Raw genomic sequence first — 27,611 nt, forward strand, 5'->3', positions numbered from 1 at the left:
GACACTTTAGCGTGGAGGTTAAATTTAGGGCTAAATGAAGGGTAAATTTTAGGGTTCTAATGCCTAAGTGTCGTGTGCTCAACTGTCGTTTTTCATTGTGTCGTATGCTCAAATGTCGGGCAGCCACACTAAAACGTCACTTGTCTGCATTTCGTTTGTCTCGTGTCTCTGCTCTGCATTCCCTGCGAATCTTATAATGCGTTTACGATATTTGCACGCATCTACCTTGATACTTTTTGGTGGCGTTTTCAATCCTGTGTGGGCCGTGTGGAGATCCGAAATACGTACCAAAAGCTGAAATCGAAAGCTGTGTTTTAGATTGCTGACTAAAAGACGAATGTGAGAGATGTCACCATCACCATGTGACAAATAAACTTAATTTCGTAATGTGGCTACACGGACATGATGCTGATTACGGCATTGTTTCTCATTATCTCAAGCGTATTTTTGTTGTTGAAAGTTGTAAATTAGCATATAGTCAAGTAAGTTCAATGGGGAGCCCAGGCTCCCATCTTAAAAAATAAGACAACGCCCGCCAGATTTATAGATATTTTGACATTGACAGTAATTGTTGAAAACTCAATTATCGATTTCCGCGCAGAGTATGAGAGCTCCAGACCTAAAGGAGAGACTGGCGGAAAGCGAAAACTTGATGAAAGAAATCACGCAGACTTGGGAAGAGAAGCTGCGAAAGACCGAGGCAGTGCACAAGGTACGTCTGCCGTACGGTACCGTCATGACAAGCTATCCTGAAGAGGCTCGGGTCAATATCTTAATAGAGCAATAATCACATTTTATAACACACAGATATGTGCCTGGCACCATACTGCGTGTTGTGTGCCGATATTTTCAGGGATGTTAAATTTCAGATATTCCTTAAAAACCAGCGAATAAGGTACACTCTATACACAACGGTCGGTGATACTAAACAGGACATGTCAGTAAATAATTTGGAGAGAGTGAAAGGCCTCTGTTTACAAACAGTACCAATTTTATGCTGACAATCAATGCAATGTAAATATATTCAAAACGCAGATTTGGTCGAGGGGCTGCATAATTTTACCACACACAAATTGGTACAATCTTAGAAAATATATCCAGCCCTTTTACCTTCATGACGTGATTATGACGATTTCAAACATAACTGCGATGCAAAATTATCCTTAAACTACTTCCTGCTTTTCCAAGTTCAAAACACTGTTCAAGAAGAAGTGCAAGTAGCCTAAATGTATAATAATTTGAGCGCTGCTGAAGTGCTCTGAAGAAGTAGAATTATTGCGTTCAACACAATTTCAAATCTGCTTCCAGCAAAGACAGGAGACTTTAGAGAAAATGGGGCTGTCTCTGGAAAAGTCCGGCATCAAAGTGGAAGACACAAAGTGCTACCTGGTGAATCTGAACTCGGACCCGTCGCTAAACGCGCTGCTAGTCTACTATCTGAAGGTGGGGACTGATTCGCGTTACCAAACGACTATGTTATTATGATGTCGCCTTTTTGCAGCCCGTCACCATTGTCGGACAAAACGAAGACAGCGATATGCAACTAAGCGGTCTGGGTATTCTCGACGTGCATTGCCACATGGAGATTACCGGCGAGGGTACCGCGTTTATAACCCCGATGAAGGGGGCCAGGTGGGTTACAACTGATCGTTTCTCTCTTAAACTTGTGGAGAATTTTTTCTTCTACGTGAAAGCTCCTTCCATCAAGTGACTTGAGTTTGCATCAAAATTCTTGAGTAGTTTGTCTGTTGAGGTTATAGTGACCAGACGTGATCAGTAACGATGTACCTCAACTTTCTCTAAGTCCGCTCGAAATAGTTTAGACATGTCTGGGAGATGTCTACTTGTTCCTTCTCTCCTACTTCCCTTTTTCTGTTCCTGTAGCAACACTGATTTATTTAACCACCTCGGTTAGAGGCTAGATCACTCTCTCTCTCCCTCTCTTTGTGTGCGTGTGTATGTGTCAGTGTCGATATCGAGACTAGTCCTGAAATCGAAATTTCCTCAACGTCAGCGTTGTCGTTTTCCAGAACATGCGTGAACGGCCGCTTGGTCTCCGCCAGGACGTCTCTGCGACACGGCGACCGGATACTGTGGGGCAACAATCACTTCTTTCGGATTAACATACCGAGAATACAGCGTCCGGCTAAGCTGGAAGTTCCGGACGCGCTCGGCTCGAAAATGACGCCTTCCGGTTTGTCACCAACGGTCGTCTCGTGGATTGCATTGCGATTGTAGTCGTATGTTTTTTGCAGAGTCCGAAAATTCTCTCAACGAATCGGCGATAGACTATGAATTCGCGCAGAGAGAAGTTTTTATGAACCAAGCTGAAAGTAAGTCCTGGAATTTTTTGGTCGAGGTGAAATACTGTTGTTATGCAATAGATTGCAACTATTTTCGGAAGGCTTTACGAATCAACTGTGGTATGACGTTGTGTTAACGAAATTGGCCTTGGGTTTTAATTCGACACAGTCACTTTTCAGAGAGACGGCGCAATGAAACGATGTTGTTATCTACATTTAAAACTTGAAACACAACATTTGGAATCATCTTTAAGGTCACATAGTATAACTATGTAACGACATTTAGTTGATACCCCGATTTGTGCTCAAAACTACGGTATTTCGCCATGTTTTCTGTAATAATGCAAAGGTAGATTTACCTTTCACTTATCACCATTGGAATCCACCTTCATCAAACTGAACAACCTGAACCTATGTAGCCGCAAGGGATTTTAGTATGGTCTCAAGATTCTGCGCTAATCTCCAGTTGTAAAGCTGTTGTTTGTCCTTTTTTTAATTTTTTTATTACCGACAAGATAGCGTAATGGTTGAGCGTCCGGCTTCTTGATCGGTAGGTCGTGGGTTCGATCCCCGGCCGGGTCAGACCAAAGACCTGATTAGTAACACTGGCATCCATGGCTTCCCTGCTCGGCGCTCATGTATTACTGGGATAGCATGGAGGGGTGGTGCATGACTTAGAAAGCCGTAAAGGCTATATCTGCACTTCCTTGTCCAGCGGCATATGCACATCATGCACTCATGGTATGCATATGCGCAGATCGTGTGTATGCGTATCATGAGTCGGTGTATATGCCGCAAAAACATCAAGGACAAAAATAAACTACGTCCTTTCCTTCCTTCCTTTTTTTATTCCATTTTTTCTCTGCAATACTGCATTCGTCAATAGTTACATATCATTTATGTCTCAACCGCACACTACTCTTTCACGCTGCCCACCGCTAAACGGATCGGTTTCTATCTATGTTACTATGTCGGTAATGGCCATTAAGTTTGGAATTTGACTCCGTTTCTTTTCCTTCACCTTGCCCAGTAGCTCTTAATAAGAGACACTTTAGAAGTCATACAGATAATGAACTTTCTTATGAACGTACTATTGAAAGTTTATTCAAATTCCGCGGTGCACATCGGCAATTCGAGTTATCTTTGTGTTGTTACTCGTTCAGCACCGATACAGGAAACTATCATGCATCTCGAAAACGAGTTCAAACAGATAGGAGATTCCAGCTTCGGCTCGCTCGATTTCGAAGAGCGCAACAAATACGAAGAGGTGCCGTATTTTCGGAGGGGTTTTATCATTTCCGCGAGTATCATCGTAACCTTTTAATATCAAAGGAAATCCGAGCTTTGCGGCGGCAACTGATGTCGATCTCGCCGCGCGGCAGTTCCGACTCGTTGGACCGGCCCGACCCAGCCGACACTTCTCTTTCGGAAAGTAGCTTGCAGTATAAGAACTGGAAGAACCAAAGGTGACCATTACAGTGTTGTTTGATCTGTGCGTACTACATTCGTTGTCGAAATTCAGCAGTGTTCAGGAAGTGGAATTTGTTATATTTGACTCTGTGGGAAGGCCGCTGCTGGATATCGAACTCTGCGGATGTCCCGCAGAGTCACATAATACAGATTTGACTTCCTGATACCGCCAAACTCAACAAGTGATATACTTGCAGACTACGACATTCAGTGGTAAAGTACTTCTACTTCTTTTTTATCGGTACACAATCGGTTGTGTATTTGTGACTTCGTCAATTTCTGTTTCATTTTGCTAAGTGAAACTACTCACTTTTGGTGTTTTAGATTGTGTGAAGTAAAAAATAGTGCTTCTGTGGACTTGTGTGCTGTTTTATGATTGAAATTTTCGTAAAAAATCGTGCGATGTATCGCCTTCATCTCAGCGACGTGGTAGAAATTAGGGAATCGCGCCGATGTGTGGCGTCATCGTTCGAATTGACTTTGAGCTGTTTACTTGAGCACGGTACTTTAAGAATTTCTATTTCTGCTCGCGCTCAGAGTGATTTAAAACATGTCTCCCCATTTCTTCTTGCAATTGAATTGAGATTTACGGGATTAGTGCGTGTATTGAGCGTTTTCACCACTGCTGCTTGTAGATTAGATTCTTAGGGCTACCATACGTCGTCTTTTAGGAGGATTTGTCCTCCGGGGACGCCCGAATGTCCTCCATTTTGGCGATTCGTCCTCGTTTATAGCTTTGATAGCAAGGCGATGATACAGGGCCAAGCATAAAATGCCATAAATGACGTGAAATCTGGAGTTCGACGGAGGTCACGGAAAGGTTGAGTAAAAAGAAGGTCGACTCCAACCAATTTTTTGCGGGAACGGGTCTTTCGGGAGTCGATAATAGACCCTTTTTTATTTCTTACAAAAAGTTTCACCCATTTTCTTGTCGGCTATTATATCTTCTGTAACTTGTAAAAAGTGTCGACTTTTTCGGGTCTCAAAATATGGCAACCCTAGATTAGGTTAATGAACCATTCATAATGAATTTTTTTTTTAAATCATTGAAATTTACCCATATCTATAGGACTTCTTAAGAATTCAAGTTTGCGTCTGACGATTTCATCTGACACTCGTCCAATAGGGTCGTTACTACGGCACTTTCAAGACTTGAACGCAGAACTTGGACGCAGAAGTCTCTTGCCGGACTATAATTTTGCTGTATTTTTTTTGTAGGAATACCGAATTTCACGCGGGGATAGCGCGCCTGCGACAGGACCTCCTGCGAGCGCAAGCGGCAGCGCAAGAGGCAAACTGTCTGTCGGAGGAAATGGACAAACGCACGGAATTCGTGGTCAGTCTTCAGATCCCTGCGCACAACCTGACTCCAAATAGAAAAGTAAGATATGTCAAGAGTTTCATATTTTTAAATTTGAAGATTATGTTTTATGTTTTTGTGTATTAGCTTGTACGCCGCTGGTAGACTTTATCTGCATAGCATTCTGCCGTTATTCCTAGCCCTGTAGACGCTTTGTTGAGAAATAGTGTAAAAATCTATGTGTGGAAATTTTGACAAGCATTCCTTGTTTATGCAGAGAGGTAACCTGCTGTGCGAGCCTGCAATCCGTGTGATAAACAAAGGCCAAGACTGTCAAATATGGAGCGTGGAGAAATTGGAGAATCGGCTGGCCGACATGCGGGAAGCCTATGTCGATTTCAAAGATAACGGTGACGATGTAAGGGACATTATTCGCCTTGGCAATTTGATTGCCGGTGAGCGGTCCTAAAGCTTCCGTCTCTTTTTCAGAAGGAAGTCACCGACTACGACCCGTTCGTGGAAAAGGAGAGAAACCAGCTGCTGATCGGCGTCGCCAACGTCTTTCTCTCCTGCATCCTTCAGAACCACCCGTTCCGCTATCCCGTTCCCATCATCGATCAACATGGTCAAGTGAGTTCTTTGCTGAATATCTCAATCGTACACGGTGCTATTTTACTGGAAAAAATTGTAGTTTGCCACTGGCTTGATATTGTTGCGTCGTTTCCAGACGTGGCGGAAGTGTTCAGCATTGGTGCTAGAGGAAGTAGGTGTAGTTACGTATGTCTTTAGTCAATTACAAACGGAAGTTGCCGTTTACGAGGTATACCAATGCTACAACTGCTGCAAATTTAACATTTCAAATCATAGTATTTACGGTGGGTAGATCTACAATAAATATGAATTTGCTACCGTAAATACTATGTTTCCAAAAACTTCGCTTCTACTGGTTTGAATTGAGCCGAAATTTGAATTCTTTTTGTCTTCCAGCAATGCCTCTATAGGCTGGAATTGAGCCAAAATTGGTGTGCAGCGTTTTTTAGGAACCTAACAATTTCATCAAGTAGCCAGTACAATTTGAAAAACGAAAAGTTATTTTCGAACAGCCCCAACGTACAACCTTGTCGAGTACCTCAAAACAAGGACCCGTTAAAGTGACGAAAATCTATCCCAATACTACTTACTACTTTAAAAACCCTAAATGTAAAAAGTTAGTAATTTTACCTAAAAATACCTGTCGAGTAGAAGTGAAAGTAGTCTGAAAACAACCACCCGAGTAGAGGGAACAGGCAGACAAAATCTACGTAGAATTGGGGAAGTAGTCAGCCTTCAAGATTACCTGACCACAGTCCGACATATTGACCTCGCCTACCGACACATGTAGGAATCATTTTCGTCACTTCAGTTTATGTGATCTTTTCTTCTGTACGTGCTTCTTATTTACATGCTGGCCAAGGTAGGTGTCTGATTAAAAGACTACTCCTAGACGTTTCGGTACCTTCCTATCTTTTCATATTGCGATCTTGTGGTGTATTGATTTTATAAAAAGTATTAATAAAATGATAATGATGAAGTAGGCCTACCTCATTACTGACCACGTCTGCCTTGTTTGGCAGGTCGCCGGTAAGCTTGTGGTCGAAATATGTCGTATATCGGGAACTACACACTGCGAGATGTCCATGAAAAATGGCGCTCTTGACGTCACCCGCGATGACTGCTCCGCGTCGGATATCTCCAGCTCCGGAAGCAGCGGCATAGGCTCCAGCATGTCTACCGACGTTTTGGGCAGCGCCACGACAGGTATGGGCGATACGATTTCGGCTCAGCGGCGTGCCCAACATGAATTTATGTATAGGGACGCCAATGTCTCCGGACACGAACGATGATTTGGCCGTAAACGTTTCGTCTTGTTCCACACCCGCGGAATCGTCGCAGCAAGGTGGCCGCGCAAGCTCACAAATTACTTGCAGGTTGGTGGACATGGCTATATAGGCATCCTGCGATTCGTGGCGCGGTTAAAGGGGCACTGAGCTCTCAATATGAGGTGGTTTCAAATCAAACTTGAATGTGTGAAAAAAAATGGCAGCAATCATTATCCTTAGACAGCCATCGTATTCGGACTGCGGCCAAAAGATTTCCACGAGTTGTCCCATTACACTTCATCAATCTTTGTGATATCAATGTCATGTGTCGCCGCTTCTTAAAGTTTCTGGCACCCAGTTCTTCTCTTTTTCATTTGACACAATTAAGCGATATTATATAGCGGTCAGTCAATATTAAGTCTTGGGAAGCGATGACGTGTGATCTCGATAACGTTCATATTTGAAAACTGGGAGTGCGGTGTCTGCAATGATTGTGTTAGAGTCTCTGTAATCGGGCAAGGTAGTATTTTTAATCGTTTTCGAGCCAAAGCCTCCATACTCATATTTTTGGTATCGCTAAAAAGGAACATATTCATTTCATATTGAAAACCGCATAGATCTGTATGTCGCAGTCATCTTTCAAAGTTCGCAGTTACGTCGCAATTGAACTCTATTTACATACATGTTTGGTGAGCAGGATCTGAGCTTATAAGAAATGAGAAGTGAAGAAACTTTCGCCCGCGGCTGGTATTTAAGAATTTTTGGTATCACTGAGCTGCTGAGCGAAAAACAATAGCTTCACCCCTTGATTGCAATGTATTTCACTGATAACGACGTGCTTTGTCTTTCAGAGTCACCATTGTCGAGGCCCAGGGTCTTTCTCCTGCTCTGTCCCATTTCGTGCAATGCCAGTATTTATTTATCGACTGCCCCGACACGGTGTTGGTGCCGCCCGACTTGAGTCCCGACGAGTTATCGCCGAAAAACAGGTGAGGAGGACCCGAATTTCGTAGTGACACGCAGTCCCAGTAGATGACTTACTACTGCTACTGTACTCAATCCAAAGTGTCAAAATTGAATAGCTTAATCACAAGTCGAAACGTCCTCATCAGCAGGTCGACGCTGAACATCAAGTTCAACCACACCATGGAGTTTACATGCAACGTAACCGAGGACTTAATCGATCGGATTAACGCCGGCTCGTCGCTGGCGATCGAAGTGTGGGGGCATCGCGACCGATACAGCAAATTGGAATCTGGAGAGAAGAGATCTGACGACGAAGCCATGCGGTTCAGGTCGTCCAGTCTGCTGTCGGAGAAAAGGAAATCGCTCACAGAACGGTGAGAATGGTGTTTTGCATGCGTGAATTGCAGTCTCGGGGACATTTTAGAGTTATCTCTAGTCCAGTTCGGTCTGTCTGAGGAAGTGTTTAAAGGAGGTGGTCAAAGTAGTCAGTCGTTGTTGCTACACAAGTAGAAGTGGAAGGATCCAGGGTTGTAACCAAGTCACAAAGTTCCGAGTCACAAGTCAATCTCACTTTCATAATTTTAACTCGAGTTGAAACGAGTCATTTACAAGTCCCAACCGAGTCAAGTCCAAGTCAGCGAGTAGAGTGTCAAGTCCGAGTGATCGCGTTTTGACTCGAGTCTGAGTCCAAGTAATTATGTTCAGTTTTCAGTTCAATCCTGTTCAACCCACTTTTTTCAACTCTGCTCGAGTGATATAATGGCTCACATTTATAACATATTAATTTTCCTCAGTCCTAACAGTTTCTGACCATATTTCCCAAGTATCGGGACTGATACACGAAGTGCCAATAACGTGGAAACTTTTCTATTCTTCGAAATTACAATGAAATGTCTGTCTTGTCCGTCATAGTCTCGAGTCATATGACTTGGTTCGAGTCATGCACAATCAATCGGGTACAAGTCGAGTCAATACAAAAATGGACTCGAGTCGCCAAAAAATCGTGACTCGAGTCATTTCAACCCTGGAAGGATCGCAACAAATTTTTACTCAATTAATAGTAGAATTAGTGATTTCTAAGACTTGTAAAGGAAATAAAAAATAAACAGTCTGATAAGCACTCGAGCAGGTAGTTTCAAAATGCAGATCCCTTTTAAGGGTTCGCGTACTTTGGGCTTCAAAATGTAGATTTGGTGTTGGTTTTCATGAAATTTGATAAGTTGGCCATGATTTGTACATCCAAAACAGGTAACTGTATGGCGCTTACGAACTTGTTGTTAGTGCGCTCAAACACTACGTTAGCTCAGACTCTGAATCATGTAAGCATACAAAACGATTTTCGATGCGACCTTTTCTGTCGCGAGTCTTCATTAATATTTCAATGATTGTCGCGTCTAGGTGGAGCGAAGTAACAAAGAAAATCCAGTTGGAAGCGTCGATACTCGAGCTCGGAGAAGAAGCGCAATTCGTACCCGTCGAAGTCGCGGCGAAACCTGACGTTTCGAGTCGGGGAATTTTCCAGCTGAAGCAGGTGAAATATATCAATAAAAAGAAACCAGACTGCAAAAAGATACATGAGAAATTGTCTGTTTTGGTTGCAATACTAGATATACACAGCATTCAACAACCAAATCTAATATTATCCTTAGTATACTATGAGTATAGAGTACGGAACATACATAATGTCACTAAATATATAAAAATACATGAAAAAGCAACAGCGCAAATTAATCAATACTCATCCAAGATATATTCTTAATGCCGGTTTATAATGGCGAGTGGCGTATCATGTTAGCAATTTTGCAGTGCCAAAAGCCCTACTGATCCCCGATTTGTCATGACAGGGCCAGTCTAGACGCATTCAAATCACAGTCAAGACCATACCCGATTCCGGGACCCTGCCTCTGCTAATCGAGGGCGTTCAGCGTGTGTACGCGGGCAGCGTGCAATCCGGAAAGGACATATCCGACGGGTGAGAAGGTTTTACTGAAGTCGAGTTTTTGACATTCAATGAAATGACGGTTTCGTTTTACAGCAATATTGACAGTTACCAAGACAAAGACCTGTTGGATTTGCGAGAGTGCTGGCTCGGAATCTTGGAACGGCGGAAGCAGTATTTAGATGACGAAATGAAAAGATTGGCGAATAAAGGTGCGTGGCTTTTTCATTCTGGCGGAAGTGTGTGGGGGAGAAATGTAATGTTAGTTTATGTTCATGCTGACGTAAAGTGTAATTACCGTTTACAATGGGAAAATAAGGCCTGTCTAGAGGTGGTCACAGTAGCCAACGTTGGTACTCAAGTAAATCAGTGCCCTGAATTTCTGCCCAATTGCAAGTAGAAGTAAGTAACTATATCTAAAACATGTCAAAACTACTTCAAGTGGTGGTATAAAATGAAGATCTGACAAGTAACCATGTTGTTTGAAAAAGTAGATTTGATCGATGGGTTGCATAATGCATATGCATACTTTAGCGGTTAATCGCTACTTTCAAAAGGCAGGCACATTACGGCGACTAACACAAAGTGACACTGTAAATCGGTGCAATTTTCAAAAATATATTCAGCTATCGTGACACAGTCTGTTTCGCCAGTTTTTATGATGCTTTTCTCATATAAGTGATCCAATCATCCCTAAACTACTTTCTACTGTACAAAATCCGAAGTTTAAAAACGTGGTTTTGCCTAATTGATCTGTGAAGCAGCAGTGGCCGTAATCTCAAAACGTAACTTAACGTCTGAACAGGCCCTTAGCAGTGGATGGCGCTCTATTCGCACGCAACAAATTACGATTATCTCTCTTTCACAGTTAATAAGAATCTCTTGGAGCAAGAACGTGAATCGCGCCTGTTCGATCAGTGGCTGAATCTGACCGAAGAGCGCGGGGCGCTGGCCAACCCCCAGCCGGGCATCCCCGGCGCGCCCGCCACTTGGCAGCCGTCTGATCTGATGGAGATGCACGTGCCTATTCTGTTTTTGGATACGGGAAGTGAGTTGTTTTGTTTATTGCACACACAAAATATGTCGGCGCACGCTGGCTTTTTAGGGGTCGATCCTATTCATAGTCGCACGATACACATGCTAGTCACAACTCTGTAGTAATTTCAGTACATACCTACTGACATATTCAAGGAATTTAATAAGAGGCAATTTGCCATTCTACTTTGTAGTTGTGCAGTAAGCATGTGAAACTTGATCGTCGCTGTACTGATGTTCAGAACCTCTATAGGCTTCGCTGGCTAATGAACAATGAATAATTAAATAATTCTCTCTGCCAGACGAAGTCAGGGAAAACGAATTCGACATCGCAGCCAGGGGTCACGACAGCTACCTGACCGGGGAGTTACCAGGGTCTTACGTGGAACTGCCTATTATTCGAGCGACAGCCGACGAGGTAAGTCCGGGGGGGGGGGGTATAGGGTTTCGAGAGCTTGTTTCGAAACCAGTTTTGCATTGTACATCACAGATGCATTCGCGACTGGACGCCGTCGTGTCTTGGGACTCTTCTTTGCACGACTCCGCGTTTTTACATATGGTCACGCCTTCGAACGAGCAAATTTACGTGATTCTCAAGGTATCGTAATGTTTTTGCCAAAGGAGTTTCGTTGACCCGATATTTTCAATCGTATTAGCCCAAAATCGAAATTGCTAGTTGGTGTTCGTCGTGTGATGCTACAACACCCGCGCCATACTCCTGATTATATCGAGTCTTGTACTCTGATTTCATAATGCAATCGGTACTTCTCGACAGCCCGCTTTCCCCTAAATACCTGGAGATACGAAATTCTTTTTCTTGTACTCTCGTGATGATGACCTCATTAGTAATTCTTGTGTTAACAAACCAGTTGAATTGGAAATAATTATCACAAAATATATTTGGGAAATGCGTCCCTGATGATAAATATAGTGTTGCTCAATCCTACAAATTATGCCACTATGTAATCGGAGTAACCGGTATCGGCTACTTGTTACGCAGAAACGCTTAATGTAAATCGATGGCGCGGTAAAGAAATTCTAGTCGCCAAAGCACTTCACTGTATCCCCGAGTGTCATGTTATACGCGGAAATTAGTCAGTAAGTCACCTAGGCATATTTTGGACAAAATCCCCATAGAGTCTATTTTTCACCAGGTGCATCTGCGCTTGAGCCACCCGCAAGAAATGGACGTCGTGGTCCGAAAGCGCATCTGTCTCTCGATCTACAAGCAACGGGGCTTCACGGCGCTGTTCCGGAGACGCGTGTCCGTACGGGTGGGTAGCTTTTGCCGTTCGCCTGCGGAAGGGCGATGGTCAATTGTAGTCTCGTTGCTTTTTGTAGAGCCCTGTCTCGTCTGGCGTGACGTACGAAGTGATATCGAGCGTGCCGTTGTCGTCGCAGGAAAACGAGGACCAGGAGTCGTTGGCCATCATGGCGGCATCTGGCGTCGAGAATAATGTGAGAATGTCGTCGAGTGCTTTAGGGCCCTTCACACTGAGAGTTTTATCGACGAAAAATGTAGTTTCGATACTTTCTTTCACTGTAGTTGCCTCAAAACTTTGGTTGTTTGTAAAACATATCGCGCGAAGCTACTTGTGTCCGTTGAAGTATAGATAACTAACCTACGGAAAGATACGCAACACCCGTCGTCACCCTTGCTTGCCCAGAGGTAATTAATGCTCGGCAATCCGAACGCAGTATAACTGATAATCCCATAGCTGACGACCCAAGCGCTCAAATTTGGTAAAGTTGATCTTATTTGAAAGCTACTGTCGCGCTGATTCTGAAAATATACATCGAAATTTCATCGAGGCAATGAAACGATGCCGAAATAGCCTTCGAAGTTAGAAAATCGGCAATGTTCCAAGCAATCGCAGCGACGCAGCACAATGAACATAACAATGGCCATTGCGTGCTTGCGACCGTTCAGAACAATGCCGATTTTCATACTTTGAGGTGTATTTCAAAGGGGTTCCATTGCCCTGATCAGATTTTACTGTATATTTTCGGAATCAGTGTGACAGTAGCTTTCAAACAAGATAAACTTTATTCAATTTGAGCGCTAGGATCATCAGCTATGGGATTAGCAATTCAGTTGCGTTCAGGATGCTGAGCAGTCTGGGCAAGCGAGCGTGACGACGGGTGTTGCGTATCTATCCGTCGGTTAGTTATCTGTAGTCACTGTAAAATAGTCGTGGTCGAAAAGCACAAATTTATTTTCCACGAATTGTGTCGCTGGCCTTGTTTCCCTTGTATCCTCAAAGAATAGGTTTTTGAACTTTCCAGGTCATTATTACCGTTATGACATTGTGATATGCGTTATTCTAATAGTCAACTCGGCAGAGATAAGAGCGGATTCGGATTTGGAAAAAAAAACGTTGAGATTTGAGATCTAAATCCATGTTTATCTCTGAGCTTTGACTTCACCCATAGTTTTTTTTCTTCCTAATCTCTAATTTACTTCAATCTCAGGACAACGACGACGACACGGAGGACGTCCCATCGCGCGCCAAAAACCCGTTTGACCTCTACGTGACGCGTTCGATGAAAAGCGTCGACGACATATTGTCTCTGGACCGGATACGGCAGCAAGTAACGTTGCGCGAATTGATCCACAAATTTAAAAATAAGGTACGCCCGTCGAATTGTTCTCTTTGTTTTTGCACGCAGCTGCGTATGTGCGAGCGGTCCGCGGGTGAGATGCTTTGTAAGTGATGTCGGTGTCGTGTTGATGTGTGACTCCCAGCGATGATGACCGTGAGAACACGTCTGGTGCCGTTGTTGCCAGTGAATTCAGCACTGGGTGAATTAGGCACTTGGAAGTCCATAATCCAAACCTGGTCCTTCGCTAGCCCTAAATTCCAACCCAAAATCAATAATGCATCTATAGTAAGTTCCAAGTGTCGTATCCAAGGCTGTAACCAAGTCACAAGTCAATTATAGTTTATAGTTTTGACTCGAGTCACTTTCAATTCACCACCGACTCGAGTCCGAGTCCAAGTCAGCTGGTAGAGGGTCGAGTCTGAGTCATTATGTTCGCTGTTTCGTTTTCAGTTCAGTCCCGTTCACCCCACTTTTTTCAACTCTTTGAGTGATATAGATAATATAATGGCTCGCAGTCATAATATTGTAGTTTTTCTCAGTCTTAAACAGTTTCTGGCCCTATTTTCCAATATCAGGACTGATAGAGGAAATACCAATAATATGGTACCTTTACTGTTTCAAAGTTACAACGAAATGTCAGTCTTGGCCGTCCCTGTCTCGAGTCAATATGACTTGGTTAGAGTCATTCACAATGACTTACAATGACTCGAGTACAAGTCAAGTCAACACACAAATTGACTCCAGTCGAGCAATATTATGCATTTGAAAAATAGACTCAACTCAAGACGAGTCACCAAAAATCGCGACCAGAGTCATGACTCGAGTCATTACAACCCTGTCGTAAACCACAATTCATATTCAGTCGCACATTGATTTTTGAATTTATTAATACAGTATTGACAGATTGTTCTCATAATAATTCCAAGTGTTGAATTCACTGGTAAGCGGTGTCGTCTATTAAAATTGCCTGTGCAGTTTGTTGTGGTCGTGTGATGTGCAGAGCCGGTCAAAGTGGTCAATGCGGGTGGAGGTGGTCAGTAGTGAACTACTCCTTCCTTTTTGATAGTACTCAAGTAGCTTTTGCCTGCTTGCACTACTTTCCCAAGTGGTTATATGTTTTTAGATTACTTCTACTTGAACAGTTGATTTGGCAAACTACTTGTTGTAAGACCCGCATGAAATAGCCCCTTATCAAAGTGAATCAATCCTCTTGATATGGTCATTAGTCTTGCAGTTTTCATGGTTGGCACCTCAACCAAATCAACCACAGCCATTAGCACTTTGCAGACTTTTCAATTTCTAAGTCCACTGAAGTAGAATTTTTGAAATCTCTTTTTATTGCGGCATTACATCTACTCAAGTGGAAGTGCTGACTGCCTTGACCACCTCGGGACTGGTGTTATCTTTGTAATACGCTGACGCGGCAATTTCTTTTGTTCAGAAAACTCAGAAAAAGCCTAGCAGGTGACAGAACGCGAAAAACAGCCCCCCCGAGTCCGCGGCAAGTGTTGTTTAACGATTACCGATTTCATATCCCTTCTTCTTGTTTGTTTCGCGCTGTCTACCGAACCGCATCGTAGCGGCGGTATTACTCCATCATGAATTGTTTTCTTTTATCGCTTTTTCTATTTATCATGCGTAGGCCTAGTTGTGAAGCCGCGCGATTCACACTACGTGAATGCTAGTATCATGTTGCTGGTTGTAGAAAGGACTCGTCTCAGTATATGCTCCAATCGCTTTGTTTCTCTTATGTTCGCAAACGCATGCCGTGCTGATGTCTACTTTTTATCCCATTTTTACCAAAGGTTTTGTTGAACTAGTGTTGTTCTGTGTTGCACAGAAACTCGACGAACTTCGGTACCATGTCCCGTTGCTCTCTGTGTTATAATCTATGTGCCCTAATTTTACCGTTTTGATGTATAGGGACGAGTCACATTGACCTATGACCGAAGTCGATCAAATGCCACATATAGTATTTGTCTTTGAAGAGGTACAGCTTCCCTTGAAATTTGCAGGCCCTGTCGAAGTTCCCAGATGCGGAGATGGGCAAGTGTGGAATCATGATCCATCGTACAGTACGCACATTAAACCCTGCTATATCGCAGTCCCGTTATTGGCTGTAGAGTAACTCAAAATATCAATTTTCCCTGGTGTTAAGATCTTAAGGCACCTTCCCATATTTCAAAGGGCTGGTAGACAAAGGCCTTGCTCAAACACTAGGTTGTCTCTGACTTTCGGAAGTTATAGCTGGTTATTTTTAACTCCTAGACAATGTATGGGTTTAAACACTACGTTGTCCCTCTGGGTTTTGAAGCTGTAACTAGTATTTTAAATCCAGTAGCAGGTGCAGTATAGTTTGCGTTTTCTAGTTACTATTGCTTTTTATTTCATTCGATTGCCTGATGTGGTAGGATTTGCAAGATGCTTCGAACACAAGTGTTGTCTCCTGTAATTTGATCATTCTCTTTTCAAGAAAGTCCTTTGACATCAAAATTTTGCCTGCCTCTGCGTTTGGAGCCAGGTGTCGACTTGCGTCGCTTATATAGCACGCAAGGGGATGCCGACAGCTTCTAGCCATATAATTATTGTCTTTACCCCAAGTTTGTCGACTGGTTAAGTATGCAATAATTTTGTTTCATTATTTCGACCTTGAATTTTCACTGCTATTGCCGGTCTGGTTCAGAATAATTTCTAGTTGCAATGCCATCATGAATTATGATATTGTGGTACTGGATGTCCCAACGCCAGTATTGACGGTTCGGTCTCCATGTCTGTAATGTAAGTAACAGTGGATAGACTCGCGCTGCCTGTTTATCTTGATCGTGGCTGAATCTAGAAATCAGTGATTTCCAGGATTGTTATCTAATCTAAGCCATCAAAATGATGTGGTGGTGCTATTCTCTCTGAATTACGACTCGCCATTGCTTCTGTATAATGTTTCTGCGCTAATGACGTCTGATGTGCCTAACGAAGACTGTGACGTAACTGCGCATTTTATTTTTCTCGAAGAGTTCTATATTATATTGTTATAATATTTAGTTGTCCGTTGCCAGCTGAAATTATGCGCTTCTATTTTTTCAGTTTCATTCATGGCTCGTCAAAAATGTTTCATGTCGGGTAACTTTGAAAAGAATAAAATGAATGGGTTTGCTGCCATCGCTATTCTGTCTCTAGTTAGCTAGCTAATGAACTGGATCAGTGATTATTAACGCAGTAACTGGATATATTTTTGAACTCTAAATTTGCAGTGTCTTTAGTGACTAAAGTAGCCGACACGGCCCACAGTCCGAATCTACTTTTGAAATTGCCTGCTTGAGTGCTTTTCAGCTATTTCCACTTGAAGTAGCTTTGACTTTCATAAGTCGCCACTTCTACTGCTGTCATAAGTCGCCACTTCTACTGCTGATCAAGTAAAAAAATTCTGAAGTAACAATCGTTGTGCTACAATCCTACGTTTTCACGGCTGTCCGAGCACGCCATACTTCGAATTAGGTTTATTTCTCGCACCTGTTCAGGAAGACTGAGGATTTGAAAACTGCATTGTTATACTCTTGCCACCAATCAATCAATGTATCATGCAAAAATTAAGCCTTCACGGCATGCGATGTATCGGGTACAGTAAATTCGCGGGGAGGATTTAGTTGCGGGCTTGACAGTAATTTTGATTTTGGGTATATACAAACTTCATATCGAGCTCGACCGATTATAATTGATCGTTTGCTATAGAAGACTGGAAAAATTTTCTAAGCTCTTTTGCGGCATGCTTGCGACTGTTTTCTATCATTCGTTAGGTAACGGAGGAATGTAGGACATGTCTACTCGAATGAAAATTTGTTCGTCCAGAATTTGGAAGATTTCGAAAATGCTACATTATAAAGGCTCAATGTGCAGAACAAAACACCAGTGAGCGTTAAAGAGCTCACAGAAAAGTCAAATATTTTGCACAATCATTTGGATGGCAGAATACCTTCCTAGAAGGTACCTTCTAGCATATTCACAGCTTCCTTTCTTCAACTGCTGTTACTTCCTCTGCTGCCAAGCCCTTTCAATTTCGTTGACTGTGGTTTCGGCTTGTGTGTGATATGTAGCCTTTTGAATACACCGAGTTGCTTTCTTCCTTGGTGTCGAGGACGACAAGATCTACAAATTGACAGAGCTTCATATTGGCCATCCCATGAATGGCAGCATGTTGGCCTATTTTATGCAGACTTCTCTGAAATTTCACGAGATATTTCGAGACGGCGAGGCTTCGCTTTACGGGGTCTCTTCGTTGAAGATCTTGACAGATCGAACATGGTTATATCTCCTTCACAAGCCTTAATAAATGCTCCCATCAGCATCGTTGCCTGATTGTCTGTTAGTCGTAATTGATCTAGAGCTTGGGAAACGTGGGCGTTTTTCATGATATTTTTAGGAGCCATGAGTTTAATGCGTTGTGTAGAAGAGCCAATAGCAACAGCATCGTCAGAACCCACATTATAACCTTCTTTTGAAAATGATGATGAGGCAGAATCATATGTCATATCTTTATCAGCTATCCCGTCAATGGATACTGCTTTGTTCTTGATGTCTTTAGCCAGTATCTTGTCACCTCCCAACATCGTTGACTTGCGAGATCGGCGTTGATCTTCATAGAACTCAATGTCTTTGAGCTTTTTTTCCTGTGAAAGATTAATGTCATTTTCTATTATTGCAATCGCATCTTTTCTTCCAATATCCCATAACTTATCTAGAACATCCTGAAATTTTTTTCTCTCTCCCTTTGGATCACTCGCCCGTGCAGAACTCATCTTCAAATCAAGCCATTTTCGGTGCCGTTTTAAAAGTAATGTCACCGCATGTCCTTTAGGTATTGTCGCAATTCCCGCTGTTTTCCACACCGTCATCACATCATCCACCGCTGCATTCAATAGCTCACGTGTAGGGGTTGATTGACGACAATTTTCCTTCAGATGCAGCAAGTAACTCATTACGTCCCGTAAAGTAGGTAATTTAGAGTCACTGATATAATCGCAAGCATATCCGATCAAGAAATACTGCCGAGATTGCGATCTATTTCGCGGCTGCTGCAAGTGCTCAATCTTTTGCCGTTTTGCCTCCGCCATCCCTGCAATATTGTCGGCTTGTCGCTATAACATTCGATAGCTACACAAGCACAGTTGTTACAATAAGTCTTTAGCAAAGCAAATCAATCAAATCAGCCAGTCGCCACCGTAATGATTGAAGCTTAACTGACAGTAATGTACTCTCCGTTTTAGGCTACTCGCCCGAAATTTGATTTGTTCATAGAGTAGTCAGAACTCGGAACAACTTCGTAATGTCTGTTGTAGGTTTAACGTAGTCTGAAAATAGTACAAGAGGCATTACAAAAAACCTATATACGCTGCACAGTACAGAACATAAATAATTACATGATAGTCGTGCAATTGCCAAGAAATCCGATTGCTGGTCTTGGTCAGGTAACAGAGGGGTATAAGGACATGTCACTTCGAATGGATTGAAATTTGTTTATTCAGCGTATTAAATGTGATGTGTGGACTGTGGGATGCTGATTTGGGGCTTGTCCAATATTTGGAAGATTTCAAAAATGCTACGTTGTAAAGGCTCATTCTGCATAAAATTAAACATCAATGAGCGTCAAATAGCTCACAGTAAAGTCACTAACATTTCACGCAAAGTATTTGAATGCCAGGACACCTTCCCTGAAGGTCTTCTAGCATGTTCAGAGCTCTCTTCCTCAGCTGTTGTTACTTGCTCTGCTGTCAAAAACCAATGCTGTTACAGCATGTCGTATATCCCACTTACAATTTGCTGCCGGTGGTTTTAGCTTGCGTGTGACCTGTAGCCTTTTGCATCTTTTGAATACACCAAGTAGCTTTCCTTCTTTGTGTTGAGGATGACAAGACAGAGTAATTGACATAGCTTCATATCGCATGAATGGCGGCATGTTGGACTATTTTATGCAAACTTTTGCGAAATTTCATGGGATAATTTCAAGACGGCTAGGCTTTGTTTTCCTGGCTCGCTTCGTTGAAGGTTTTGACAGATCAAACATGGTTATATCTCCTTCACAAGCCTTAATAAATGCTCCCATCAGTATCGTTGCCTGGTTGTCTGTTAGTCCTAACTGATCTAAAGCTTGGGAAACATGGGCATTTTTCATGATATTTTTAGGAGCCATCAGTTTAATGCGTTGGGTCGAGGTGGCAAAAGCAACAGTATCGCCAGTACTTAAATTATTACCTTCTTTCGACAATGAAGAAGATGCTATTCTAGCAGAGTCATATGCCATATCTTTATCAGCTACCCCGTTAATGGATACAGTTTTCTTCTTGAGGTCTTTTGCCAGAATCTTATCTCTTCCTGACATAGTTGACTTGCGAGATTGGCGTTGATCTTCATAGAATTCAATGTCTTCGAGCTTTTTTTCGTGTGAAAGATTAGTGTCATTTTCTATTATTGCTATCGCATCTTTTCTTCCAATATCCCATAACTTATCCAAAACTTCCTGAAATTTTTTCCTCTTTCCCTTTGGATCACTTGCCCGTTTAGAATTCATCTTCAAATCAAGCCAATTTTGGTGCCGTTTTTGAAGTAATGCCACCGCATTTCCTTTAAGTATTGTCGCAATTCCCGCTGTTTTCCACACCGTCATCACATCATCCACCACTGCATTCAATAGCTCACGTGTAGGGGTTGATTGACGACAATTTTTCTTCAGATGCAGCAAGTAACTCATTACGTCCCGTAAAGTAGGTAATTTAGAGTCACTGATATAATCGCAAGCATATCCGATCAAGAAATGCTGCTGAGATTGAGATCTATTTCGGGGCTGCTGCAAGTGCTCAATCTTTTGCCGTTTTGCCTCCGCCATCCCTGCAATATTGTCGCCTTGTCGCTATAACATTCGATAGTTACACAAGCACAGTTGTTACAATAAAGTCTTTAGCAAAGCAAATCAATCAAATCAGCCAATCGCCACCGTAATGATTGAAGCTTAACTGACAGTAACGTACGCTCTGTTTTAGGCTACTCGCCCGAAATTTGATTTGTTCATAGAGGAGTCAGAACTCGGAACAACTTCGTAATGTCTGTTGTATGTTTACCGTAATCTGAAAATAGTACAACAGGCATTACAAAAAACCTATATACGCTGCACAGTACAGAACATAAATAATTACATAATAGTCGTGCAATTGCCAAGATATCCGATCGCTGGTCTTGGTCAATGTTCAGGTAACAGAGGGGCATAAGATCATGTCCATTTGAATGGATTAAAATTTGTTTATTCAGCATATTAAATGTGATGTGTGGACTGTGGGATGCTGATTTGGGGCTTGTCCAATATTTGGAAGATTTCGAAAATGCTACGTTGTAAAGGCTTATTCTGCATAAAAATAACATCAATGAGCGTCAAATAGCTCACAGAAAAGTCAATAACATTTCACACAAAGTATTTGAATGCCAGGACACCTTCCCTGAAGGCCTTCTAGCATCTTCAGAGCTCTCTTCCTCAGCTGCTGTTACTTGCTCTGCTGTCAAAATCCAATGTTGTTCCAGCATGTCGTATATCCCACTTACAATTATGCTGCCCATGGTTTTAGCTAATGTGTGACCTGTAGCCTTTTGCATCTTTTGAATACACCAAGTAGCTTTCCTTCTTTGTGTTGAGGATGACAAGACAGAACAAATGACATAGCTTCATATCGCATGAATGGCAGCATGTTTGACTATTTTATACAAACTTCTCCGAGATTTCATGAGATAATTTCAAGACGGCGAGGCTTTGTTTTCCTGGCTCGCTTCGTTGAAGGTTTTGACAGATCAAACATGGTTACATCTCCTTCACAAGCCTTAATAAATGCTCCCATCAGTATCGTTGCCTGGTTGTCTGTTAGTCCCAACTGATCTAGAGCTTGGGAAACATGGGCATTTTTCATGATATTTTTAGGAGCCATCAGTTTAATGCGCTGGGTCGAGTTGACAAGAGCAACAGCATCTTCCGAACTCAAATTATTACTTTGTTTCGACGATGAAGAAGATTCTGTTCTAGCAGAGTCATATGCCATATCTTTATGAGCTACCCCGTTAATGGATACAGTGAGGTCTTTTACCAGAATCTTGTCTCTTCCTGACATAGTTGACTTGCGAGATCGGCGTTGATCTTCATAGAATTCAATGTCTTCGAGCTTTTTTTCGTGTGAAAGATTACTATCATTTTCTATTATTGATATCGCATCACTTCTTCCAATATCCCATAGCTTGGCCAAATCTTCCTGAAATTTCGTTCTCTTTCCCTTTGGATCACTTGCCCGTTTAGAACACTTCTTCAAACTAAGCCACTTCTCATAAGATTTATTGAGTAATCTCACCGCATGGCTTTTCTGTATTGTCGCAATTCCCGCTATTTTCCACACCGTCAGTACATCATCCACCACGGCATTCAATAGCTCATGCGTAGGGGTTGATTGACGACAATTTTCCTTGAGATGCAGCAAGTAACTCATTACATCCCGCAAAGTAGGTAATCTGGAGTCACTGATATAATCGCAAGCATATCCGACCAAGTAATGCTGATATTGAGTTGATGGCTGCCGCAAGTGATGCTCAATCTTTTGTCGCTTTGCCTCCGCCATGTCTGCAATATTGTCGCTAAAGCGTTATAGTTACAGAATCACAGGTGCTATAGTAAACTCTTTTAGCGAATAACTATACTATCAAATTGAATTTGAACTTGAATACTGAAGTTCTGCACGTCCTTTCCAATCACGTCCCTCTAGCAAAGCGAAATCAGCCCGTCGCCGCCGTAATGATTGAAGCGTAACTGAATAATCTATCAAGCACATCCGTGTTTTCGTCACCGAGCTTTCGTGCTTGCCCTTGCCCCGTAGCCCGCCAACTTGATTTGTGGTCGGTGGGCCAAAGAATGTACAGGGGCTAGGCCAGAATGGTTTCCAACCACCGGTGCCGGTCCGCGACGAATTTTCTGCTGCCTGCTATAGTTGTCTGAAACCTTCGATGTTCATAAGTGCCTAAAGAACAGGCGCCGAATAGTCGTATCATAGCAATTTACAACGTAGCTACGTTGTAAATTGCTATGGTCGTATCCTTGCAATCTCAGCCCCACAGTACAAATGCCACGTGGGCAACCCTTGGTACGTCTACGCGTGGGCAATTTCAATCTGTTTTGACTATGTAGCGGACGAAAGGTTACGAGATATTAACATGCAACAAAGTATTCAATAACTTAAACCGAGGTGGGTGTCTGTACTCTAGACCAGCGGTTCTCAACCTTTTTCACCTCGCGGACCAGTAAAATTTCGAAAAATACTTGACGAACCGGTGGACTTTCAAAAATTGAAATCAACCGAAAAATTGAAGTATGCTGCCGTTTTTTGCAAGTATATGGTGCTAGAGAGTGACATTTTAAAGGGTTTGATCGAAATTCATGATAGCATCCATGTGATTTTACGGTAGTGAGTCTGCTGAGTCGAAGTAAAATTGCCTTGCCCAGATACACGTGCTACCGTCGAGAGTCTTTTACAGTCTTTCGCACCGTAGGTCATGGATGTAATCGACCACGCCAACTGGAATAATATTCTTCTCTTCGATAATATCGGGAGAAGAAGTGCTTCGGAGTCGAACCAAGCACCTCGTCGTGCAACCTTGCTCATTGCCCACAACACCAGACGTAGGCTACTCTTGCTACTACAGATATAATGCGCCGCACGAAAACACCTGACTACAGCTATACCTGGCCAGTGGCCATCCACAAATCCGGGGTCGCAAAGCCACTTCGTCAGCCAACCCCACCCCACCCCCCAAAAAAAAACGTTAGTCTTATCCCTCCTACAGTTAGATGGATTTTTTCACCAGTAGGCTACTTCTGAACACATCCATTTTACTCCGTGTATGCCAATATTTACATGACCGTTTGGGTCAGCTTCGAAGCTGACTCGTCAATCCGACTCTCTCGTTTTTGAAAAAGAGACGGCTTCAATCCGTCAATCCGTTCCGCAGAGTCGCTTGGAGAATACTTGGACAGTACCGGTACTTGAAAACGAATCCAGACTACAGCAACATACCAACATTTCATGTTCGTTCATATTTCACGAAACCGGCACGTATTTCAAATGGGTGAATATGAAAGCTCTATCAGTAGATGATACTGCTTTTATAATATGCCCGTGGTCTCATTTGTTCAGCGTCACAACTTATGAAGCGAGTAGAGCCAACAATATGACTTGCACAACTCACAATCAGAAAGAATATATACACGGTGTATTTGGTCATTCTAGAATTGTGTTGAAGTATTTCCGGATATCTCAACTGCCGTAGCATATTCCCGAGCTGAATCCCACAGTGCTGTGTATCACTCGAGCTGAGATAAACATGACCATGACCATGTAAACTCGATCACTTTGGCAAGCCGTCTCATGACGTCGCTCCAAGACGACTTGGCTTCAAGACGACTTGACCATGTAAATGGGCTTAATGATATATATACGTATATGTATAGGCTTATATCATTGGTGTATGCAGAGATGCAGCCTAATCGCGCAAAGCGCGGAAATTTTTTATAATTCATCACCGAATCGATCAATAATATTATTAATTGCGTATATATTGCTTTAATTTTTTTATCCTCTCAGAATTATCAGATTTTCCGGTAGAGCTGAGTGAGGTGTTGTCTTGGAAAATTCAGGCCACGTCATCAATATTAAACATATTTGGCGGGCGTGTTGGAATAATTACTTCGTTGTAACTCATTATTTCGTGACGTGCTGCATGTCTGTTACATGTAGTGAATAGAGATTGATATCGCCCAAGTGCACTAAACTAGAATGCGCACACGATTCCAAATTAGTATTTCTGCACTGGAAAATAGCTGTTCTCTATGGGATGGTATTTGTCTTGTGGGTACAGATTGTCAGGACAGCGAAATTCTGCGCCGGCGATTTAGGTGCATACTGTAGGACGCCCTGCGCCCTCTCACGGTTCATACACTTTGTAAGATACAACATCATTATGGTAGGGGAGATGTGGTACCGATGGATCAAAAATTGGAAAATGATCGCTGGCTCCAAAATGTTCAGCCGAAAACAACAGGTCTTTTGCTGGCTCAGCACTTTGATACAAGCTCCACCTATCGCGCACATATACATGAATATCCGTCTTTTCAAAAAATATTTATGGACGTTCAAAATTTGTTGCTCGAACGTGTCATCGGTCCCCACCCGGTGGGTCCAATGGCACACGACCCGGGGACCTATGACACATATACCCTAAATACCTCAGATGTGACAACTTTTCTTGCTCAGTATCATAATCTAAGCTACAGTAAGCCAAAGAAGAATGTTTGATCGCAACCGTCAAAAAATAGAATAAATATTAACTCAAATGTTGTCATAAAATCACATTTCGATTTAGGCTCGGACTTATAAATTTGAGGGTACATACATATTGCCCGAAAATCGGCAGTGTGACTTCCAAATACCTCGTTATAGCGATAAAACATCATGTACAATTATTACATAAAGATTTTCTGTACGTAGGCATGTTTCATTTGTTTTATGATTAGTATGCTTGATTATTTTGCATGATTTGGCTATTGTATCATCGGTCCCCACCCTACGAATTTTACACAAGAATCGAAAAAAATTCCACTCAAGGAAGGTACTGAAAAAAAAATAGATGCCATTATATAGCCTGATACAAACCCTACACTTCACAATAAAAATGATTGCTGGTTTGTTCGTGTTGAAGGTTACAAAGAAAAATGTATATGTCGATCTAAATTTAGTTTACACCCCCCAAATCAAAAAAACATCTGTGAGAGACCCCATAGCTCGCGCTCGTCTAATTTTTTTCTATGTGAGGAAAGATTTTGCCAGCATGCAATTGTAGACAAGTTCACGGAGTGTAATCATGGAATGATCATAGAGAATTTTCAAAGTATTTTCGGTCCCAGTGATCCATCGGTACCACATCTCCCCTACATATCGACCATATCTGTATATCACATGACTTATATCTTTCTTCTCGCTACCACGTGACTTACCATTTATCAGCTCGTGCATTTCAATTACAAAAGCAGACTCATCTGCGATATCCTACTGTATTTCCATGCATATTCGACCAATATATCTATCTGAGGCAATACTGTCGTTGCATTCACGTTGAAGTTGTCAGATCAAGGACTAACACAGGGACGTGCGTCTACTACAAAAAGAGCTAAGTATATCTACCCAGCCACACATTACGTGGAACTCATAGGTTGCAACTCTAGCAGGTTATCCGACGATACACCTTCCTATAATACAGACAATGTGACACATAGCCTATATATCGAAGTTTTCAGTCCTTTTCGGCCAAGATGTTCTCTCTGCCGAATCTTTGGAAAACTTTTCGGAGTCCTATGTTCGCCTGAACTTCATCATGTGTTGGTGCGTCGCAGCGCGGCAATGGCTGACGCCGGAATGCGTATTCCTATAAATGTTGCGCATTTCTTGGGGAAAGGGCTCCCAATAATCAAGGCATTTAGTGACACTAAATCGGGAAAAGCGCGAATTTTGTTTTTGTTTTAAAGTTGGATGAAGTTTCAAAGAAATACTCTATAATATACTATATGTTCATTCACGAAATCACTATATGGGCCCCTGCAATAGGAGGTTTGGGTGCGGTACTTACGGTTCTGCACGAAATGAATGAATCGAAAACGAATGATCGTGCAAACAGCGCGGTTTGGCGAGTCAGCTCGTAGGGCCTACTTTTCGCATCTTGAAATCAAGATATAAAATTGTAATATACCAGGCGGACCGGCAGGATGGTCGTCGCGGATCGGCGGTTGAGAACCACTGCTCTAGACAGTGGTTCTCAAACTTTTTTAGACACGCCCCCCTCCTTGATGACAGTGAAAAATTTCACGACCGCTCTTTCGTCACATCAATAAAATATTTAAAAGGACAACTAGGCTACATACAATATTTGGTACCCCACACATAGTCTGATGGCATGCGACTGTGGACAGACTTCTAAAATATGAAATTTGAAGTGTGCAGATCAATAAAATTACGATATGGAGGTAAATCACGCGGAGCGTGAAAAATTTCCAGGTTAATAGTTCACCACCAAAAATCATGTGCAATGGTAGCATGTAGCATATAGTGATTTTAGTGGTTCGTCTGATGTCTAGCTCACCACAAAATAAGTTGAATAAAAAACTAATGGCGCGGTCGCACTTCGCTCATTAGCACTCTTTCACGGGACAAATGTTTTAGCTCGCAGGGTCACAGGTCGCCAAGTTTATGTATCAGTTTCACTGCGGTCGTTGCCTCGAATATTTCAATGACTTCTTCACCTCTGAATCAAAAGCGCACAAGCAGGCTACAACACACGCGCGTCCACGTTGTCCAAATATCATATGATCGACCAAAAAGATCATCGCTCTATCAAATATGCCGGACCTGATGTGTGGAACAGTATCCTGCCGGCCATCCGGCAGTCGACGAGCATGTCCACGTTCAAGTCGAAATATAAGCAATTACTACTAAATAAATACAGACCATCCTCAAGATTACCGGACCACGACTGACCTATCGATCTCGCTTCCCATGACATGCCGCCCTATTTCTTGTCGCTTCCTTTTTCTATACTATTGTAACATCCTGGGAATTGATTAATGTAATGGATCAGTGATTGCATTGTTGGTCACAGTTGATTGACTAGTGTGCGCTTTCTTCGCGGAAGGTGGTAGAATGTTCTTCGCGTTTCTGGCTGCACGTGTTATTGAGTGCGCGGTCGTTTAGTAGGAAGCTTAGGAATGCTTGTGAACTGGGTATTTGTACTTGCAATGTAGTGTAGTGCCTGTATATCTCTGTGAGGTACTGATTGGAGTATTTGGTTGTATTAAGTGGCTTGGTATTAAATTGGTAACTTGTAAATACTCCTGGGTGTACTTGATGGCATGCTGGTGGTAGCGGGTCGCCGACGAGAGGGTTTCTGAACCGAAGAACAACGACGTCCCTGTTAGGTCGACAGCGCCGTATCAGGGTCGCTACAATTTGGCGAGCACGCCAGGACCTCTCTTTGATGGTGACGGTTGGAAAGATATGGTTTGGAAAGCATCCGGATCA

General features: G+C 42.5%; 2 protein-coding genes across 6 annotated transcripts in view; one reads left to right on the forward strand and one right to left on the reverse strand.

Annotated features, from left to right (window-relative positions):
* The window catches only part of LOC145444703 (kinesin-like protein KIF13A), a 70,031-nt gene that overhangs the window by 14,409 nt on the left and 28,011 nt on the right, over positions 1-27,611 (forward strand). The window contains exons 12-35 of one of the 4 annotated variants that reach the window (XR_013916764.1): positions 602-712; positions 1,309-1,443; positions 1,502-1,632; positions 2,031-2,194; positions 2,256-2,333; positions 3,467-3,570; positions 3,636-3,769; positions 4,992-5,154; positions 5,351-5,491; positions 5,563-5,703; positions 6,687-6,870; positions 6,926-7,040; positions 7,784-7,921; positions 8,045-8,272; positions 9,297-9,429; positions 9,743-9,870; positions 9,934-10,049; positions 10,706-10,885; positions 11,175-11,290; positions 11,363-11,470; positions 12,027-12,146; positions 12,214-12,330; positions 13,345-13,567; positions 14,918-15,600. Coding sequence is in view for 3 of the 4 variants with exons in the window: in XM_080322706.1 (XP_080178832.1) it covers positions 602-712; positions 1,309-1,443; positions 1,502-1,632; positions 2,031-2,194; positions 2,256-2,333; positions 3,467-3,570; positions 3,636-3,769; positions 4,992-5,154; positions 5,351-5,491; positions 5,563-5,703; positions 6,687-6,870; positions 6,926-7,040; positions 7,784-7,921; positions 8,045-8,272; positions 9,297-9,429; positions 9,743-9,870; positions 9,934-10,049; positions 10,706-10,885; positions 11,175-11,290; positions 11,363-11,470; positions 12,027-12,146; positions 12,214-12,330; positions 13,345-13,567; positions 14,918-14,937 (3,228 nt within the window). In the remaining variant the exon portion in view is untranslated. Of the gene's footprint in view, positions 1-601; positions 713-1,308; positions 1,444-1,501; positions 1,633-2,030; positions 2,195-2,255; positions 2,334-3,466; positions 3,571-3,635; positions 3,770-4,991; positions 5,155-5,350; positions 5,492-5,562; positions 5,704-6,686; positions 6,871-6,925; positions 7,041-7,783; positions 7,922-8,044; positions 8,273-9,296; positions 9,430-9,742; positions 9,871-9,933; positions 10,050-10,705; positions 10,886-11,174; positions 11,291-11,362; positions 11,471-12,026; positions 12,147-12,213; positions 12,331-13,344; positions 13,568-14,917; positions 16,639-27,611 lie in introns of those variants that run through there. The other 3 variants (XM_080322707.1, XM_080322706.1, XM_080322709.1) reach the window with 3 other exon arrangements.
* Positions 16,956-22,113, reverse strand: LOC145444713 (uncharacterized). Of its 2 annotated transcripts, none has more exons than XR_013916766.1 (2): positions 17,296-18,581; positions 16,956-17,224 (listed from the first exon to the last, which is right to left on the reverse strand). XR_013916766.1 is itself a non-coding variant. In XM_080322722.1 (2 exons), exon 2 carries the CDS (start codon positions 18,579-18,581, stop codon positions 17,676-17,678), a length of 906 nt encoding a protein of 301 aa, XP_080178848.1. In that variant the 5' UTR covers positions 18,582-19,136; positions 20,879-22,113; the 3' UTR covers positions 16,956-17,675. The 2 variants fall into 2 exon arrangements, 1 of the variants encoding a protein (XP_080178848.1); XM_080322722.1 differs by adding an exon at positions 20,879-22,113 and having other exon boundaries at positions 16,956-19,136.

This window comes from Botryllus schlosseri, chromosome 8 (genome assembly GCF_051294905.1).
Source record: "Botryllus schlosseri isolate E-star chromosome 8, Bs_hap1, whole genome shotgun sequence".
NCBI classification, from domain to species: domain Eukaryota; kingdom Metazoa; phylum Chordata; class Ascidiacea; order Stolidobranchia; family Styelidae; genus Botryllus; species Botryllus schlosseri.

Bases quoted from the DNA above. Each gene is read 5' to 3' on its own strand.
- LOC145444713 (XM_080322722.1), bottom strand. From the start codon at position 18,581: ATGGCGGAGGCAAAACGGCAAAAGATTGAGCACTTGCAGCAGCCGCGA.